The sequence below is a fragment of the Mizuhopecten yessoensis genome, unplaced genomic scaffold (assembly GCF_002113885.1).
Source record: "Mizuhopecten yessoensis strain PY_sf001 unplaced genomic scaffold, ASM211388v2 scaffold2503, whole genome shotgun sequence".
In the NCBI taxonomy this organism is placed as follows: domain Eukaryota; kingdom Metazoa; phylum Mollusca; class Bivalvia; order Pectinida; family Pectinidae; genus Mizuhopecten; species Mizuhopecten yessoensis.
In genome coordinates this window covers 163,793-183,972 of record NW_018404578.1, presented here as the reverse complement: position 1 = coordinate 183,972, position 20,180 = coordinate 163,793, and the positions used below count along the sequence as shown (strand labels likewise).

At 36.4% G+C, this 20,180-nt stretch overlaps 2 protein-coding genes across 2 annotated transcripts; both read right to left on the bottom strand.

Annotated features, from left to right (window-relative positions):
• Nucleotides 1-8,341: 8,341 nt before the first annotated feature.
• Nucleotides 8,342-13,226, bottom strand: LOC110446073 (protein argonaute-2-like). The gene is made up of 2 exons (XM_021491035.1): nucleotides 13,218-13,226; nucleotides 8,342-9,172 (listed from the first exon to the last, which is right to left on the bottom strand). Exons 1-2 carry the CDS (start codon nucleotides 13,224-13,226, stop codon nucleotides 8,342-8,344), a joined length of 840 nt encoding a protein of 279 aa, XP_021346710.1.
• LOC110446071 (basic helix-loop-helix neural transcription factor TAP-like) lies at nucleotides 12,931-14,746 on the bottom strand. The gene has a single exon (XM_021491033.1). It carries the CDS (start codon nucleotides 14,672-14,674, stop codon nucleotides 13,628-13,630), a length of 1,047 nt encoding a protein of 348 aa, XP_021346708.1. The 5' UTR covers nucleotides 14,675-14,746; the 3' UTR covers nucleotides 12,931-13,627.
• Nucleotides 14,747-20,180: the final 5,434 nt, after the last annotated feature.

Here is a 20,180-nt window from a genome sequence, read left to right as displayed (position 1 = left end):
TCCGGAAAAACCACTGTTCCCAGCTGTCCGAAAAAAAACACTGTTCCCAACAGTCCGGACAAACCACTGTTTCGAGCAATTTCCCGCAGTCTGGACAAGCCCCTGTTTCCAGCAGTTCGGAAAACCATTATTTACTGCGGGTGATACATGTATCCTTAAATGATATTGTACAAATATCTGTGTATCTTCATATGTGGGATATGCAGGAGGGCGGGGACGGCCAACTAGATCGTGAACTTATTCAATAATAAGGCATTAAGGCTGATGTTTAAAGGACAATAGATCAACGGCGTTATACCATGTCCAACTCTTTTGCACCCCAACTGAATGCTACGAAATGACACATCAAAGTTAATTTATATACACACTGTACTTAAGTAGAGAGTTTAATTTCTCTTTTACTAGCTGCGGAGAGGCATACTGGTCTCAAATCATATGTACATTTGTACATAACATTTCTTCTGAGTTTTTTTAACACTAATTGTTACCATATGCCACTTTATATAAATTCCATTGATATACGGAGTTATAATAATAATAATTCGAGGTTCTTATATATCGCTTTATCACAAGCTAGTTCGAAGGTCGTCTCAAACGGTTCAAAAATTATTGTCCATGGTCCGTGGTAATAGGGCCTTTGCAACCTGCCAACATCTTTCTCAACTCCCTGTGGAGCATACAGTCGGTGCTACCATTTCGGCGCTCACAGCTAACATTCAATAATTCTAGCACTGCCCAACCACGGACTCAGATACAAAACGGTGCCGTACCGTGACTTGAACTCGCAACCCTTCGGTCACCAGCCCGGCGTCCTACCACTACCTTGAAGCATTATGCCACATCAAGCTTGATATCAAGCCGGTATACCTCCCAAAGCTAGTTAAAGAGAAATCCCGATACACATTACCTAGCTATGTACATAAACTTTAGATAGTGCAATCAATTGGGCCGTAAAAATGATTGACGTGCTAGAAATTAGCGTTGCTATATATCGTGTTAATAGCTTAAGTTCGATATATCCAAATCATGTTTCTGATGCTGTATTGGGGTCTTTACGTACGGCTTATCGGGGACTTGAAATGTCATGTGACTGTACAGGTTCCATCCTTAGGGGGTTGTTGAACCTTAACGAAATTACAAGCGTGATCTGGTGTCAGACAAATTATTCAGTTGCAATTTATTAGTCCGCATGAATGACTTTGAAATTATGCTTTTAGTCAGTGTGATTTGTATGACAGCAGGAATGAAAATGAAATGAAAATACAAATGATTGAATTTAGACATGTAAGCAGGTGAAACTGTGTGGGGTTTATTATCCTATTGATAGCGCTGGTGTGCCGCTGTGCTGGTGGAAGTCTAACCCGTCAAATACTCCTTTATGTAGATCTGAATATTTTATTCGTTTGTTTTCTAAGACTACAATACAATAAAGCGAGTCAAATGAAAATATCAACGATTACAATTAGTTATTATCAAGTTTTGCATAAGCACGTGCATTTATCCAAGCTTATCCTATCGTGCAACTGGTAAGTGGGAGAGAGGTGCGTGCCGAGGATAAAATCCGTGTCCGCTGCAACCCAGCACGTGTCAGCACCTACCCCGTCACAGCGTAGTCAACATCGTACGCAGGACGAGGTGTGGGGTTCATACTGTAATAACGGATCGAATGCTTGACCTGTCCCGTTCCTCCTGATGGGAGAATTATATTTATCTTGGGTAGAAGTTTTATGTTGTTAAATGTGTAATGTCGGCAATGTAGTCTTGTCAGTAAAAAAATGAACGAATAATTGATAAATTAATTAATAACTTGCACACCACTTGTAACAAATTAGGATAAATACGCGTTACCTCCCCTGCACTAGAATCTCATGCTAGTCTGGCTCATCATCATGGATACATGTAGCTAGGTTATCGTCTGAATGTGGCGCTGGCCTTTTTTTCAAAACTTGTGATATGAATAAACTAAAATTATTAAACCAGTAGGAGATTGTTTAACTGCGTAGCAATAACTGTTGTATATTTTAAATCACTGTACATGCTCATGGCTATTAACACTGTGTCTTAATCAAACTTTCAAATGTTGTCGTTAGTATTTGCCCAGGAAATTGACCAGATTAACATTGCCTGTGCGCATGAACTGGTGTCTAATTGCACATAGTTTAGCCATTATTGGAAGCCATATAGAAGAAAAATTTGGAAAAGATTATTTACTGAAATGAGCAATACTGACCAATCAAAAGTGCACTATTATACATGTACATTGCTTTCGTATAGTATTAATATTTATTCCAAATATGGTCAGTGACAGCGAAGATTCCATAATTACAATACAACTTATCTTATATAGCTATTGTCTGACGGTGTACTGATACCTGTATTCACAAACAAGTTAAATTACAATTAAGGATTGGGTATTGAATTCCTTCTTTTCCTCTATCCACCTCTCCATACTTTTAGTTTCCTCTATTCTCCTCTCGACACTTTTAGTTTCCGCTATTCTCCTCTCAATACTTTTAGTTTCCACTATTCTCGTCTCCATACTTTTAGTTCCCTCTATTCTCCTCTCGACACTTTTAGTTTCCGCTATTCTCAATACATTTAGTTCCCTCTCTTCTCCTCTCGATACTTTTAGTTTGCTCTATTCTGGTCTCAATACATTTAGTTACCTCTATTCTCCCCTCGATCCATTTAGTTCCCTCTCTTCGCCTCTCGATACTTTTAGGTTCCACTATTCTCGTCTTAATACATTTAGTTTTCTCTATTCTCCTCTCAATACATTTAGTTTCCTCTATTCTGGTCTCAATACATTTAGTTTCCTCTATTCTACTCTTGATACTTTTAGTTTATTCTCTTCTCCTTTCGATATTTTTAGTTTCCTCTATTCTGGTCTCAATACATTTAGTTACCTCTCTTCTCCTCTCGATTCTTTTAGTTTCCACTATTCCCGTCTCCATACTTTTAGGTCCCTCTATTCTCCTCTCGATACTTTTAGTTTCCACTATTCTCGTCTCAATACATTTAGTTTTCTCTATTCTCCTCTCGATACTTTTAGTTTCCTCTAATCTCCCCTCGATACATTTAGTTCCATCTCTTCTCCTCTCGATACTTTTAGTTTCCACTATTCTGGTCTCAATACATTTAGTTCCCTCTATTCTCCCCTCGATACATTTAGTTTCCACTATTCTCCTCTCAATACATTTAGTTCCCTCTATTCTCCCTTCGATACATTTAGTTCCCTCTCTTCTCCTCTCGATACTTTTAGTTTCCTCTAATCTCCTCTCAATACATTTAGTTCCCTCTATTCTCCCCTCGATACATTTAGTTCCCTCTCTTCTCCTCTCGATACTTTTAGGTTCCACTATTCTCGTCTCAATACATTCAGTTCCCTCTATTCTCCTCTCGATACATTCAGTTCCCTCTATTCTCCTCTCGATACTTTTAGTTTACTCTATTCTCCTCTCGATACTTTTAGTTTCCTCTATTCTTCCCTCGATACATTTAGTTCCCTCTCTTCTCCTCTCGATACTTTTAGTTTACTCTCTTCTCCTCTCGATATTTTTAGTTTACTCTCTTCTCCTCTCGATCCTTTTAGTTTACTTTATTCACCTCTCGATATTTTTAGTTTACTCTCTTCTCCTCTCGATATTTTTAGTTGACTTTATTCTCCTCTCAATACATTTAGATTACTCTCTTCCCCTCTCAATACTTTAAGTTTACTTTATTCACCTCTCGATACTTTTAGTTTACTCTCTTCCCCTCTCATTACTTTTAGTTTACTTTATTCTCCTCTCGATACTTTTAGTTTACTCTCTTCCCCTCTCAATACTTTTAGTTTACTCCACCTCCCCTCGATACTTTTAGTTTACTCTCTTCTCATAAAGTACTATAAACACAACACAATGATTTAATAGGTACTATTACAGTCATTATACGGTGATAATTATGGTGATAATTATGATGATAGACAGTATAACTCTAATCATACATTACATCACACATTGATATAATAGATAAATTTACACTCCTCAAACTACATTATCATATAATAGTATAGACAGTAATACACTTCTCGTACTAAGCAATCATACAACATTGTAATAAACAGTATTACAAGCATCACACTATAAATTATACAGCATTATTATAGACAGTATTACTGTTACATAAGTCCTACAATACAATCATACATTGAGTAGAACCCGTTGCACGAAGTCATACAATATAGTCATACAGTGGTGTGAAATACACAACATACAATATAATAATTAACTTGAAGAAACAGCGCAACCATGCAATGATTTCAGTTGTAGTAATACATATCACAAGATTAATTCATACAGTACAAACAATATTATGAATGATAGTAAGTTGCACTAATCAACAGGAAAGACGTAGGAAATGCTTGCCTACTAATATGAATACAAAAATATATGTATTTCATGTATTAATCTTGCTGAAGCGTGAGGTACACACAAGTAAATTAGTGATCATATTACTCAGTATACAACATTCAAATATCTAAGGATAAATTACATAATTCTGTACCACTGTATTGAAGAATTTTAGTAATAATGACAATGGATTTTATTCTAAAGTCCTCCAGTTCATATGGAGATAAGTCATAATTGAAAATACCACCAAGAAGAACATGAAGTAGATGGTAATTAGACATTACATTAAGATTAAACACAAAATCTATATCTTTTACAGTACTGAGTACACACCAGAGCTGGTCACGTAATAGCTCTGTGTGTATGCATAATAGTATCTTTGTGCATAGATCCACAGTAATGACACAAATATATATTTTCATTATCGCGCATTTCAACACAAAGTTTAACAATACTTTTAGTTTCCTCTAATCTCCTCTCGATACTTTTAGTTTATTCTCTTCTCCTCTCGATACTTTTAGTTCCCTCTTTTCTACTCTTGATACTTTTAGTTTATTCTCTTCTCCTTTCGATATTTTTAGTTTCCTCTATTCTACTCTTGATACTTTTAGTTTATTCTCTTCTCCTTTCGATATTTTTAGTTTCCTCTCTTCTCCTCTCGATACTTTTAGTTTACTTTCTTCTCCTGTCGATACTTTTAGTTTCCTCTATTCTACTCTTTATACTTTTAGTTTATTCTCTTCTCGTCTCGATACATTTAGTTTCCTCTATTCTCCTGTCGATACTTTTAGTTTATTCTTTTCTCCTCTCGATACTTTTAGTTTCCTCTCTTCTCCTCTCGATGTTTTTAGTTTCCTCTCTTCTCCTCTCGATACTTTTAGTATACTCTCTTTTCCTCTCGATACTTTTAGTTGCCTCTATTCTCCTCTCGATACTTTTAGTGCATCTCTTCTCCTCTCGATACTTTTAGTTTCCTCTCTTTTCCTCTCGATACTTTTAGTTTCCTCTACTCCCCTCTCGATACTTTTAGTTTCCTCTAATCTCCTCTCGATACTTTTAGTTTCCTCTCTTCTCCTCTCGATACTTTTAGTATACTCTCTTCTCCTCTCGATTCTTTTAGTTTCCTCTCTTCTCCTCTCGATACTTTTAGTTTACTCTCTTCTCCTCTCGATACTTTTAGTTCCCTCTATTCTCCTCTCGATACTTTTAGTTTACTCTCTTCTCCTCTCGATACTTTTAGTTTCCTCTCTTCTCCTCTCGATACTTTTAGTTTACTCTATTCTCCTCTCGATACTTTTAATTTCCCCTTTTCTCCTTTCGATACTTTTAGTTTCTTGTATTCTCCTTTCTATACTTTTATTTACTCTTTTTCTATTCCTTTTTCCTCTCGATACTGTCGCTTTCTTTTATTCTCCTGTATCATGAAAAACTGTCTAGTCATTACGATCACACCTGTATAAATCAATTTTATGTCTGATTTAGGATTTTCAATAGTATCCTGCCTACAATATCATGTAATATTAACTATTTTTAATATTTCAGCTATAGAATAAGAATGTTATGAAGGCAGTAGTCACAATTTAATGTCCCACTTTGGTATTTTTCATTCTTGTTTTCATCCTGTTATGACTTTGTTTCGTATTTAGAATCTAATCTCCAATTTTCACGTGCATTCTCTGGTTTTAATGAGTGTACATGGACTTTATGAATGAGTGTTTTCCATAGCGCTACTGGAGCATGTCATGACGGCGTTTGTGATCAGTCAATTGTGTCGATAAATGACAAAACGCTACAAATTACAGATAACAACATCAGGAAAAATTGACCAATTTAAACCGCTTTCTGTAGAATGTTAAGTGGGAATAGCAGCTGGATGTCCTCATTTGATGTTACAACGTAAAGAAACAAGAAAACAATCCACATCCTACCCTGTCCTGCCCGACTACTGCTACAGGCATTCCCTACCCTGCATAAGTACAGTTAACATCACATATAGCCAGGTTAAAGACATTAAACGTCTCTTTCACTTATGAAAAAAAATGAAATATTTCCCCAGGACATATTTTCTATGCTCATTATGATTTCTTAGACATTATTAAGGAACAACTGTCGATTTCTAACAGAGATTATTAGGAGAAATTTAAGCATTATATCAATAAAAAGGTTGTCATCTGTATAAAATTAGTCTAGCAATCAGATTTTGTCTGATTTGGAGTGACTAATTCATTACAAAGGTCCGTTATAACATCTAACGTTTTCGATACCGCATCTGTTTTTGGAGTATGGTTGTATTTATGCTATCATCTATTATATATATATAATTTCAATACAGACTAGGGGACGGGTATGTTAGTTACATACTTTTGTATCTATGTGAGAGATGGGTATACACTATTATAACACTAAGATTAATATTGATCACTGAAATTATCTATTTAAAGTAATAACAACTGTTAAGAGACAGAAACAAATCGCCCAGTTATCGTTCCTATGGAAACTGCGAAGCCCATATTTGTCATACCAGACGCCGATTACAATGCAGTAGTTTAATAGCACATCTATTTGGGAAAAATCTTAGTGATGATCCTTTTGTACATGTGGTTACATTGAGGACAACTTCCATTTTTTATTTGCATGTGAAAAGTATACAAATTTAAGAGAACAATACATCTGGGCATTGTTTTATGATTTGAATACTGCTTGTTTACTCTGGGGAAGTCCAGAACTTACTGTACAAGAAAACGAGGACATTATTTTGGCTGTACAATAATTCATAATGAAAAGTGAGCGTTTTGTGTAATCAAGTCATAATACCACTACATATTTCTAATTGGAAAATGTCTGTCTGTCTGTCTGTCTGCCTGTCTGCCTGTCTGTATGTATGTGTATCTGTGAGAGTGTATGTTATACTATATAATTATGAAACATGAGATGAATCTACCTTAGTCTTACATGTACCTATACTCTATAAATGTCTTACTGTACTTAAACATGTCACACACGATTAATGCTATATGTATGTGTTGTATGTAAACATCAATTATATATGCTTAGTCAAATCTTACGTGATTACAATGTAATTACCTTTACTAGGATTAGCCGTTTATACTTACGTAAAATACAATGTACTTACAATGTACCTTTACTAGGTTTATCTTTTATACAACAATACAATACAAATTATTTTATTAAAGTGTCACATGTCAATTTTGCTTAAAATACACACATACAAGCATGGTCTAAAATGTACAACAATATATGATTGACACCCAACCTATACTGAGGCTTCTTCATTACGACACACTATAGATATTCGTTAATACGACGTAATTTATCAATACTAAAAATCAGTTCATAGATACATGTATTAAACAAAAAAAGGTAAGACTTAATATTAGAAACACATTCTTCTTCAATACAGTTTAAATTACAAAATGTACAAAGTCTATCTTCTTAAATTATTTTAGGGCGAGACTACCGACCAGTTTCAATGCTTAGTTTTAAATTACCACTGCGAAATTTATCTACTTGTGTAATGATATAACATGAGAATCGTTTACCCTCGTCTATACCTATACTGTGTACATGGCACATAATAGCATTGTACCATTAGTGTTGTACGTTTTGTATACACTTATGAAAAACAGGATCAGTACTCAGTATCATTATTGTTTAACACCAGCATTCCTTGATCTGTATAACCACGATCACTCTAATTTATATATCTGTGCCCATCACTAATTAGGAGATGGTTTTACATAAGCTCTAAGCTTGTTACCTAATCCTCTTGCCTACTTTTGATTTATTGTACTACCTTATTCTACAATAAATAGTGTTTAAACTAATTACAACTGTAAAGATATATAGAACCGCAGCGAAAAAAAGGAAAATCGCTTGTTTCAGAAATCGTAGGTTTAACGAAAGGAATTGCGGTCATTGATCACTATAAACTATCTCCCTTTGCCCTGTCCCATAATCTCTCTCGTACCTCCATCTCTCTCGTACCCTCCATCTCTCTCGTACGCTCCATCTCTCTCGTACCCTCCATCTCTCTCGTACCCTCCATTCTCGTTCCCTCCATCTCTCTCGTACCCTCCATCTCTCTCGTACCCTCCATCTCTCTCGTACGCTCCATTCTCGTTCCCTCCATCTCTCTCGTACCCTCCATCTCTCTCGTACCCTCCATTCTCGTTCCCTCCATCTCTCTCGTACCCTCCATCTCTCTCGTACCCTCCATTCTCGTTCCCTCCATCTCTCTCGTACCCTCCATCTCTCTCGTACCCTCCATTCTCGTTCCCTCCATCTCTCTCGTTCCCTCCATCTCTCTCGTACCCTCCATCTCTCTCGTACCCTCCATCTCTCTCGTACCCTCCATTCTCGTTCCCTCCATCTCTCTCGTACCCTCCATTCTCGTTCCCTCCATCTCTCTCGTACCCTCCATTCTCGTTCCCTCCATCTCTCTCGTACCCTCCATTCTCGTTCCCTCCATCTCTCTCGTACCCTCCATTCTCGTTCCCTCCATCTCTCTCGTACCCTCCATTCTCGTTCCCTCCATCTCTCTCGTACCCTCCATTCTCGTTCCCTCCATCTCTCTCGTACCCTCCATTCTCGTTCCCTCCATCTCTCTCGTACCCTCCATTCTCGTTCCCTCCATCTCTCTCGTACCCTCCATTCTCGTTCCCTCCATCTCTCTCGTACCCTCCATTCTCGTTCCCTCCATCTCTCTCGTACCCTCCATTCTCGTTCCCTCCATCTCTCTCGTACCCTCCATCTCTCTCTTCCTCTCATTATGAATTGAAAATCAAGCAAAAGAGATCGTCATTTTCGTTATTTTCTTAGGGGTTCATTACATTCTAAGAAAGATAAAAATGTCTTCATAAATATACAAATCGTAATATCAGTAGAAATGTTTGTTCACGATTGATGAAGACAAACATCTCTTCTTAATAACTGGAAAGGAACATAGAAATTTTGCAGTTAATGAGCATAAAAAATGATTCTGCAAAGTTCGAACATATTCAGCGAAATCGTAAAAATAATGAATAAGGCAGCTCCTTTAAACAGGGGTTACCTCCCCTCTCCCTATGGCAAGCCAACTTTAAGTGCAACCTGAAATACACGTCGACAGCGTTCCTAGAGAAACATTTAAAAGATCTTAATTACTTCACAAGGTATGTTCTAAACTCTTCTATATAAGACATTATATATGTTTAATGTGATATCTTACATAGAATTCATGTAAAATTTATACAATATTTGAAAAATGTTTATCTTATAAAAGCTCCTTTATCAGACATCTTTTACAGATTTGCTAGTAGGGGTACTTAAAAAGACCGAAACTTAACGTTGAAAATAATACTGACTGAAAGAAAATGTCGGGAAAAATAATCAAAGCCTTGTCGTTAGATTTCAGGCTGAAACTATTTACACTTGTTTGTGTTAGACTTTCAAATTTTATGTTTGTAAGGCAAATAAATGTATGTTTCATGTCCCCCGTCCAACCCTCGTTATTTACACCTCGGACCCTTACAATGTTACCTCACTCGAATGCACCTAATCGTCCCATTGAAACGTGCCGAAAATCGTAAGCGTCTATATGACACCTTTCTATTCCAGAAGCAGGTATCAAAAATTAAATCCCATATTAATATTAAAAAGACCTAAAAATAATGGGGGAAAAACATGAATTCAATTGATCTGAATAACTATATTTGGTGAAATGTGTAATTTCTTTAATTAGCCCCCACCCGCTCTCAAAAATACCCTACCGACCTGGCCTATTTCAAGTCATGTTACCACAACCACACAAAACTATTTTCTGTATGTATATATCTTTACGATATCAGCTATCTCATAAAAGATATGATATCTTATAAAATATCTAAATAAATAACACAGAAAAGATCTTCAAAAATATGTGACATCTTTTATCTTTGATATGTCGTAAAACTTACATAAGATACCTTATAAACAAACAGGAGATCTTAATGATCTATTAAGTACATTATCGAAATCGCTCCTTTAGTACATGTTTAATTGGCTTGCCATATCCCCCGCTAAAAGTTAAGCCGAGTTGTCTCAAATCTGTTACTTTATAATAAAGCATGTTAGCACGTCTTGTACAGTATTTTAATTCAATATATTGTACACATAACTTCTGCAACAGGTTCGTAAGAAGAATAACACATTACAATGATTGTATTTATATAGTTACTATTGTAATGATGGAGAGATTACTGATGTCGTCAACTAATATTAAGTGGATTCTGTTCCTTCACGGTTGTACAAGTACGTGTTTGTATACGACACGTGTCGCCGTCGGCCTGACGCGTGCCGGCCGTCAATCACTTTCGATGGGCGGGTGTAGCCACTGAAGCGAGTAATGATGGCCTCTTTCCTACAGTCACGGCCTAGAGAGCACACCAAACAGCGCTGGCCTGAGTAAGATTTGTATTTTACCCGGAAAATTACCGTGTTGGTGTAAAATTAACTTTATAAACTTAATTTTTATTGCTTATTACGTGAACGTTATATACCGGATTTTATTTATCTTTATACAACATGTCGTTCAAAATGGAATTAAAAATTGTGAAAGGTGTTGCTTTTTCTGGGTTTATATACATTTATTCCAAATAATTTTCAAATTCCAGGATTGTATTTGGCATGATATATATTACCGTGATGAACATAAAACTATAGACGATCTATAAATCTAGACTTGCAATTTTTGTTTATGTATAACCGTCTCTAACATAAAAACTCTAGACGATATTTGAAATCTTAATAGGACAGATCAGTTAACTACAATGTAATATTTTCTCCTTTCGGCCAACATACAAAATTACGTAATTCAACATGGATTGGCTTCCCTAGCTTTATCTCTTGATTTTATCACAGTAACATTTAGCCTAGAGTCACGCGACACTTCACCGAGTGTAAACATTTACATCACTGGAGGAGCATTCAAACAGTAACAAGCGAGAAATTAACACCGTGATTGGCCTGAAGTGTCAAAACACGGACAGTGGTCATTCCGTATCTACAGTAGTCATCTAATGACCCCTAGCGGTGGTCAAAGTGTGTTTTATTGTCAGCCTGTATGGCCCTTAATTATACTACAAGCTGATAGCATTATTACAGTTTGAGACATAACACAAACGCTTAAACCTTGACACACGGATTTTTTTTATTATTTCATCTACAAGATGAGTTTGGCATAATATAAGGCACATTAAATTATGAGTTACGATATTTGGAGATTGATATGTATAGCCTACACAAGTAGTAGGTGTAAATGTATGATATGATGCATGTGTTGGCTATCTTGCCCAATAAGCCATCAGCCTCCTTCTCAATTGTTATCATGAACAACATAAATCATCCACACAGGGAAATGTGATTTTAAATTACCGCAAAGTCTTTAGGGGGTGGTTCCAAACTAACGATTAATTTTCTGACTTTATATTTCTGAGATCTACCCCCAACAGCGAGTCCTTAGACCTTCTAAACTACAATGTATCATCGACCAGATGTAATGGCAAACTGGACATAAATTAGGGAGGGTTCACATACACAGGTGAAAGTGGCATAAGGAATTAGCCTAAAACCAAGTCCTATTTCAACCAAGTCTTAAGTCAGAAAAATGAAAAACCTATTCAAAAATCAGAATGTTACCACTTCTTGAAGGCTGAGAGACAGGTCTATGTTGTTCTGTCTCAATAAATTACATCTCTTTTATGTCCAGTCCGTAACTATGGGGTCGTTAGTTCATACAAAGAGTAGAGTGCGACAATGACGCTTGATCATTGTGTCCGTGCTGTGGTCACTGTTTTATACAATGACCAGTGTCCTGACCAGCTGACCCTCCGGTTTGATTCCCTATTATCTACTTCGGTTCCTTTTCTCTTTCCAGATCCTGTCCTAAATTCTATAGTCATCATTTACAACAAAACGTCAAATGAATGCCGCCCCCTAACGTGTCCACCTCGCATATCATCTACGGGGCTGACCACTCGTGCGCGCCACGCGCTCACGTGCTTAAAACATTTTAATCAGCCAATTGTGAAAGAGAATGGAATATGATCAGCCCCTTGCTGTGTAACTAATCACCAGTGTTTCTTGCAATAGAATGCAACTGACAACACAACGGAGAGTGAGAGTACAAACAGCTCCGGAACAGGTAGTAAATCAACATCCACGTTATCGTAGCCCCATGCGAGTCCGACATCAAGAAATGTCGTTCTCACGTTCTGTCACTATACATCAACAGTACTCCTATCCCGGCCATTAAAAGGACACTATTATCTTATTCACTCGATTCCGTTTAATTTAACAAAACAAATTTCAAATTTATTTCTTTTCAAATTATGAACAAGTCCAATTAATAGAAATAAAGTGTCCATTTTAATATTTCCGCGTACAATGTATAGCGTCCTACGGGGCTACAGATACAGTGGCGTTCTTTTACGGTACAAACAGACAGTGAGAACTAGAACAAAGGTGTAGGGTAATAAATATACAAATAATTTATTTTGTTTCACCTATAAATCATATCTATAAATATACAAAAGTTCGCTAATAATCTTAAATGTAAACAAACTTGTAGACAAGTCACGCTCTCCTTACACTTGATGTCGTTTTATACTGGCACTGGAGTGTGCTTCCGTAAATACATACAAAACTATATCTATCCTCGCGTCAACTAATCTCATGGAATGTATGATGTCAAACCGATGGTTGAGAGGTGACCCGTCAACTGACCACATTACAGGGACCATGTAGGTAACATCAATTAATTGAATTGCTGCCACATCAATAAATAATTACAATTGCCATCTTTACTTCTGTCGAGCGTTAGACAGTAACACGATTATACACCGTTAGCCAAAACACAGCTGGGGACGCGATTCTCAGACTAAACGTTCGGAATAATCTCGATTTTACAAGAGCATTATATAAAATCTTTTGGATTACTTGAATGTTATAAACTTACATTATAGCTTACAAATCCTGCATAGAAACATCAACGATAACAATATCAAACTCGTATTCATTTGCTGATTTGTTAAAAGGCACATTGTGGATATAAAGAAAGTCTGTTACATCAATTGGAATCATATCACAATTTATCACTAGATACTTTTTACTTGCCTGCTACTGAAATAGTCGCACACCATAATGATATCACATAGCTTTTGATGGTTTTCATAATAACGAAACATTACTTTAGTTCAGTTTCAAAACATTTCAAACGAGTATCCCTCGGAAGTATCCGAATGTTCCGTGGGACTGTTTAGCCCAGACCTTAACAAGCCGCACTCCTTCATGGCTGAAAATCCGGAATACACGCTACTCCAGTCGGAATGATGCGTCTGTCCTATCACAAAGTTGGGATGCATGTCCGTCCGGCAATGCGGAGGGGAAACATGGGGAACAGGCGAAGAATTCGACACGTATGACGTCATAGCTTCAGAGGCTGGGAGGAGAGGCTGAAACTGGACACTAGGTGTGGACACTGCTGGCGCGATTCTAAAGTGATGAAAACCTGCCGTGGGCTGCTGATGCTGAAGGGTTGCTGGGTGATGAGGGAGATGAGAATGGTAATGAGATGACTGGTGAGGAGGTGATATAACCTGTGAGTCTGGCTCAGAGCAAGCTACTGAGGCTGGAGATACTATACGGGCCGGGGTAGGAGACAGTTGGTCATTGTCCGAGGAACAAGCACTATTTGTATTAAAGTCCAATTCCCTCTTCACATGAACAGCACTAGTAACATCTTTGGCGAGTCCGTTTGCAGGAAGTTTAGCCACACCTTCAAGAGTTTGAGACAAAACCCATATATAATTGTAAGCCATTCTCAGTGTTTCGATCTTTGTCAGTTTGTTTTCACCATCAGAAGCTGGAAGGACTTCTCGTAACACTTCAAGTGCATCGTTTAATCCATGCATTCTCGACCTCTCTCTGTCGTTTGCCTTAGACCGACGAGTTTTCCTAATTTTGGCGACGAGAGCGGGGCTTCTTTCTCTCTGTCTCGGTTTGTTATAACGTTTCTTTTTAGGCGAGGAAGAAACGGAATCATTGTCTTTCGGCCTTCGTTTCGACGATGATGTATTGACAGGGTTTTCGTTTACACTCTTCATCTCCATGTCATCATCGTGATGATCGCCGTTATCTGGAGATGACATGGATGAGCAGGAGGATGAGAAGGAGGATTCTGCTGGGCTCCCGTAACTGCTGTTACTGGCCGTAGACGATAGCAGGAGGAGGGTGGTCTGAGTCGACATCGCTTAAACAGATCCAAGTGTTGTGGTCAAGATTAAATTGACGACTGACCGTCAAAGTTGTGTAGTAGTGTGTTGTATCGGGTCGTTAGTGTGAACACATGACCCAGGGTATCGTTTTTATACCCTCTGTCAGTCAAAGCCCTGTCACGCGACACTCCATTCACTCGCTATTGACATGACAATGAGCCACCTGAATAATGGGCGGTATTACATCGGGACCAGCCAATCAGCATTGACGTCTCAATGCTTCGGGTCACGTGCGCACGCGCTACTGTTTACACTAGAAAGGAGAAAAATTGAACTATGAAAACACGGGTTGTGATTTTTAGTTTTTAACCTAAGGGCCCCTACTCTTGCTTTACCCGTCAAGACGAGATTAGTCACTTGAAGATTAAAGTCGGCGCTCTCGCCTCACGTAAACTTGTGAAAAATTTACAAACACCTCTGTCAATGATCCACACGAGCCGTACCGTGATTAACTAAAACAACTGACGCCGTGTTTGTTTAAAGATAACAGCACAAGTAAATTTAGGTATCACACTTAGCCCAAACTGGATATTCCACAAAGACATCGCCGACAAATATTAACAGATGGGCAAACCACACCAGTCTTTGTCAATTTTTGTGCATTAAACAAATAAAACGGTAACTTCAAAAGAGATATAATTTATAATCAATCGTGTTCTTGTTTTGTTACAAGACTATATTTAATTCATTGAATTGATAGATAATAAAATTAGTTAAGTTCGTCACACTGTTCCCCTGGAAGACGCCAGAGATAGCCTATCTGATGTCAAGCCGCTGGTTTCACATTGTTCAGCGTTAAATCGGCGGGTCAATTAAAATGTATCGTTTTCCTAAAGTTACGCATACACTACATTAAACTCAAATATATCTGTTCCTCCCCCCCCCCCCCCCCCCCCCCCTTTTCTTATTTTTTACGGTAAGCACACCACTGGCACGAGACCAGTGTTATCATCGATCTGGGGTGGCTTTGAAACAGAAAAATAAAAAGTGTGTAAGATGTTCACCAGACAAAATGATACATTAGATAGAAATTAAACAGTACGATCTACTTCGGTACACACATATTGGATAGTTTCTTTTATGATTGAAGAAATAAAGAGATTGTTATCTTCATCTGTGATCGTAAAAATTATATAAAAAAAACTGCCGCGAGAGTAACAGTTTTACACTTTTGTAATGAAATGTGAACATTTGCATGATCACTAAATTGTGTTTAGTTTTAACATTTAAAACCTAGCAATTTTATTCTCAGATTCAAAACGATTGTTAAGATTATTTCGATTTATTTGCTAATATAAATATTATCACAATTGTTAATATAATATATTTTTGAAATATACTACGTAATGGAGCTTTCACGATATAACCCTGACTATATATCTATCTAAATTTGTGTAACCCACGGAAGTGGTTGTATAGCTATCACTCTGTTGATTTGATATACAGAATATAACCGTGATTATATACTATCGATATCGTTGATTCTTAGTGAAACTTTACCGTACATATGTTTCATATAAAATATAAAACCATCATACCGAAGATTCCTAATAAAACTGTACCGTACATATAAAAACATCATACCGATGATTCCTAATAAAACATTATATACATCTAATACACTCTGTATAGCGATGATTCCTAATAAGATATTACCATGCATATAAAAAAGCATACCAATAATATAAAGCAATCATACCGACAAATCCAAATAAAACATAATCGATCATATAAAACCATCATACCAATGATTCTAATAAAACTGTACCGTACATATAAAACCATCATACCGCTGATTCCTAATAAAACTGTACCGTACATATAAAACCATCATACCGATGATTCCCAATAAACCTGTACCGCACATATAAAACCATCATACCGATGATTCCTAATAAAACTGTACCGTACATATAAAACCATCATACCGATGATTCCTAATAAAACATTATATACATCTAATACACTCTGTATAGCGATGATTCGTAATAAGATATTACCATGCATATAAAAAAGCATACCAATAATATAAAGCAATCATACCGACGAATCCAAATAAAACATAATCGATCATATAAAACCATCATACCAATGATTCTAATAAAACTGTACCGTACATATAAAACCATCATACCGATGATTCCTCATAAAACTGTACCGTACATATAAATCCATCATACCGATGATTCCTAATACAACTGTACCGTACATATAAAACCATCATACCGATGATTCCTAATAAAACTGTACCGTACTTATAAAACCATCATATCGATGATTCCTAATAAAACTGTACCGTACATGTAAAACCATCATACCGATGATTCCTAATAAACTGCACCGTACATATAAAACCATCATACCGATGATTCCTAATAAACTGTACCGTACATATAAAACCATCATACCGATGATTCCTAATAAAACATTATATACATCTAATACACTCTGTATAGCGATGATTCGTAATAAGATATTACCATGCATATAAAAAAGCATACCAATAATATAAAGCAATCATACCGACGAATCCAAATAAAACATAATCGATCATATAAAACCATCATACCAATGATTCTAATAAAACTGTACCGTACATATAAAACCATCATACCGATGATTCTAATAAATCATTGCTCTGACAGTATAGCTATCACATAGTTGATTCTTTGAAAAGTCTTTACCCTGATTACATCATTATATGTGTCGATAAAGGAGCGGTTGCTCCGGACTCTTGGCACCGTTATACTGTGTACACTTTTGGAATTACTTTCTTGCCTTATATACCGATTTTAAGTAATTTGTATCCAAAAAATAAACGTTTGTAAGGTTCCAGTGTTATCTGGCGAGTAAATGTGATATTATTCCTTTGACAAGCAAATATATATATATATATTTACATTCTGTATGCTTAGACCCATTGACAAAAATTACATTCATAAATGCATAACACAGGTGTTCATAGAATCTCAGCCCGTGGGAACTGATAGTAACCTGATCACACTGCGTAGTAATACACTACAAAAACTACTCACTCGGAACGACCGACCTAGATGCTTAATTCTTACATCTTAAAATATTATTGAACAGTGCTTTGTGAAATATCCACGTATTCACGTGTCCTGTGCTACAAATAAACATTGAATATGGAACTACATTTTGTTGTGTTATTGTTGTTGACGGTTGCTAAGATCTCGCACGATAGTGTCACATTTCCCCGCGAAAAAACACTGTTCTCGCCATTGCGTTGCACCCGTGTATAAGCAGGAACAATCCCTGTTTATTTGTTTTATTCGTTGTTATATCGATCCACTGAAAGGATTCGTCAATGTAAATATAAGGAATGATATTTATTTTTTCAACATTTATGAGGTCATAATAACAATGGGTTTTTGGACATATTTTACATGAATCGCTAACGCGATTCATTCAATATGTCCATAAACCCATTGTTGTTATGACCTCATAAATGTTGAAAAAATAAAAATCATTCCTTAAATAATACTGATTCTTAATAAATATTATGGTTCTGTTAAATTACAATTCAAGGTATTTTATTTAAACCTTACTTTTAAAACTTACAATAAAACTAAATCGAGAGACATTTGAAGCTGAAGTACAAACATCAACAGATATGTCTATTTGATACTTGACTAGGTTGGTACTGTAAAGGGGGTGAGATAAGGGCGAGGAATGTGGTTCTCTTCTCCCCTCAGACAGACAAACAGATATTCTCCCCTCAGACAGACATACAGATCTTCTTCCCTCAGACATACATACAGATCTTCTCCCCTCAGACAGACATACATATCTTCTCCCCTCAGACAGACATACAGATCTTCTCCCTTCAGACAGACAAACAGATCTTCTCCCCTCAGACAGACATACATATCTTCTCCCCTCAGACAGACATACAGATCTTCTCCCTTCAGACAGACATACAGATCTTCTCCCCTCAGACATACATACATATCTTCCCCCCTCAGACAGACATACAGATCTTCTCCCATCAGACAGACAAACATATCTTTTCCCCTCAGACATACATACAGATATTCTCCCCTCAGACAGACATACAGATCTTCTCCCCTCAGAGAGACATACATATCTTCTCCAATCAGACAGACATACAGATCTTCTCCAATCAGACAGACATACAGATCTTCTCCCCTAAGACAGACATACAGATCTTCTCCCCTCAGACAGACATACAGATCTTAATGTGATATATCACATCGTTAATTTGATTCAGTATTTTATTTATCTTTTCTAATTAATTAGTTTGATGGTAATTTACCACAATACGAATAAAACTACTGGCTACATGTGTATACACTTATAATTTCAGATAGTATTAAAAATAATAGCATGCCGAATTACATGTATAGACCTAATGCAAATTTATTTCATCTTAGATTATACAGAACCAGCTCCCATTATTAGTATGTAACATCGTATAAGTATCAATTTAGATATAATGGTAAATTTATCATTTCATTGAATAACATTGCTGTACAAGGAAGGAAAGCTTATTTTCTTCTTAATCGGAAAGCGAAAATATTTTTGTTGAATGAAAAGACCAAGTTATCTTTATTTGATACTTATATTTCATGTATTGTGAATTACGGGTGTGAAGTATGGGGTTATAGTCTTGCACCGCAGATTGAAAATATACATTTATTATTTTTGAAAACCTTATTGGGTGTCAGGAAAACAGTAAATAATGCCATGGTGTATTTTGAACTTGGTTGTTACCCTTTGCATATACAGCGTAGGATTGCTATTGTTAAGTAATGGCTGCAAATATTAAAGACTGGTAACTGTATTTTGAGGGCCTGTTACGATAAACTTTTAGAGCTTTATAACAGGAAACCAAATTGTAAAGCAAATTGGGTTTATCATCTGAGACGTGATTTGTGTACGTTGGGTCTTGGAGATGTGTGGTTGGCACAATGTGTACCAAATGAGAAATATTTGTTATTATTACATATACAACGCATAAAGGATACTTTTATTCAGGTAATGAGAAACATATTCGAGACATCTTCAAAATGTTTGTTGTATAAACACAATGTTGACCGTTTTGATCTACAATGGTATTTTACAAAACCGCTTTTTAGAAAAAATAAATGTATTCTTGTGAAATATAGATTGCAAGCACATAACCTTAATATAGAGACAGGTAGATATAATGCAGTGCCTCGAAACTAGAGATTGTGTACTTTATGTGATCTTGGAGATGTCGAGGATGAGTTTCATTTCATTCTTATGTGTCCTGTATTTTTAGAATTAAGAGTATCGTATATCAAGCCATATTATCGTATTCGTCCTTCTGTGTTTAAATTAATATAGCTACTTTCCAGCAATAATTTTAAACTTATTAGAAATTTAAGTAAGTACTTGATTCAAGCAACTGTTAAGAGCAGTCGTATATTATGATATATAAGCTGTATCAAAGTCTCGCTATAAACGTTTTGTT

Excerpts from the sequence above, each read along its gene's own strand:
- LOC110446071 (XM_021491033.1), bottom strand. The coding sequence starts at position 14,674 with ATGTCGACTCAGACCACCCTCCTCCTGCTATCGTCTACGGCCAGTAAC.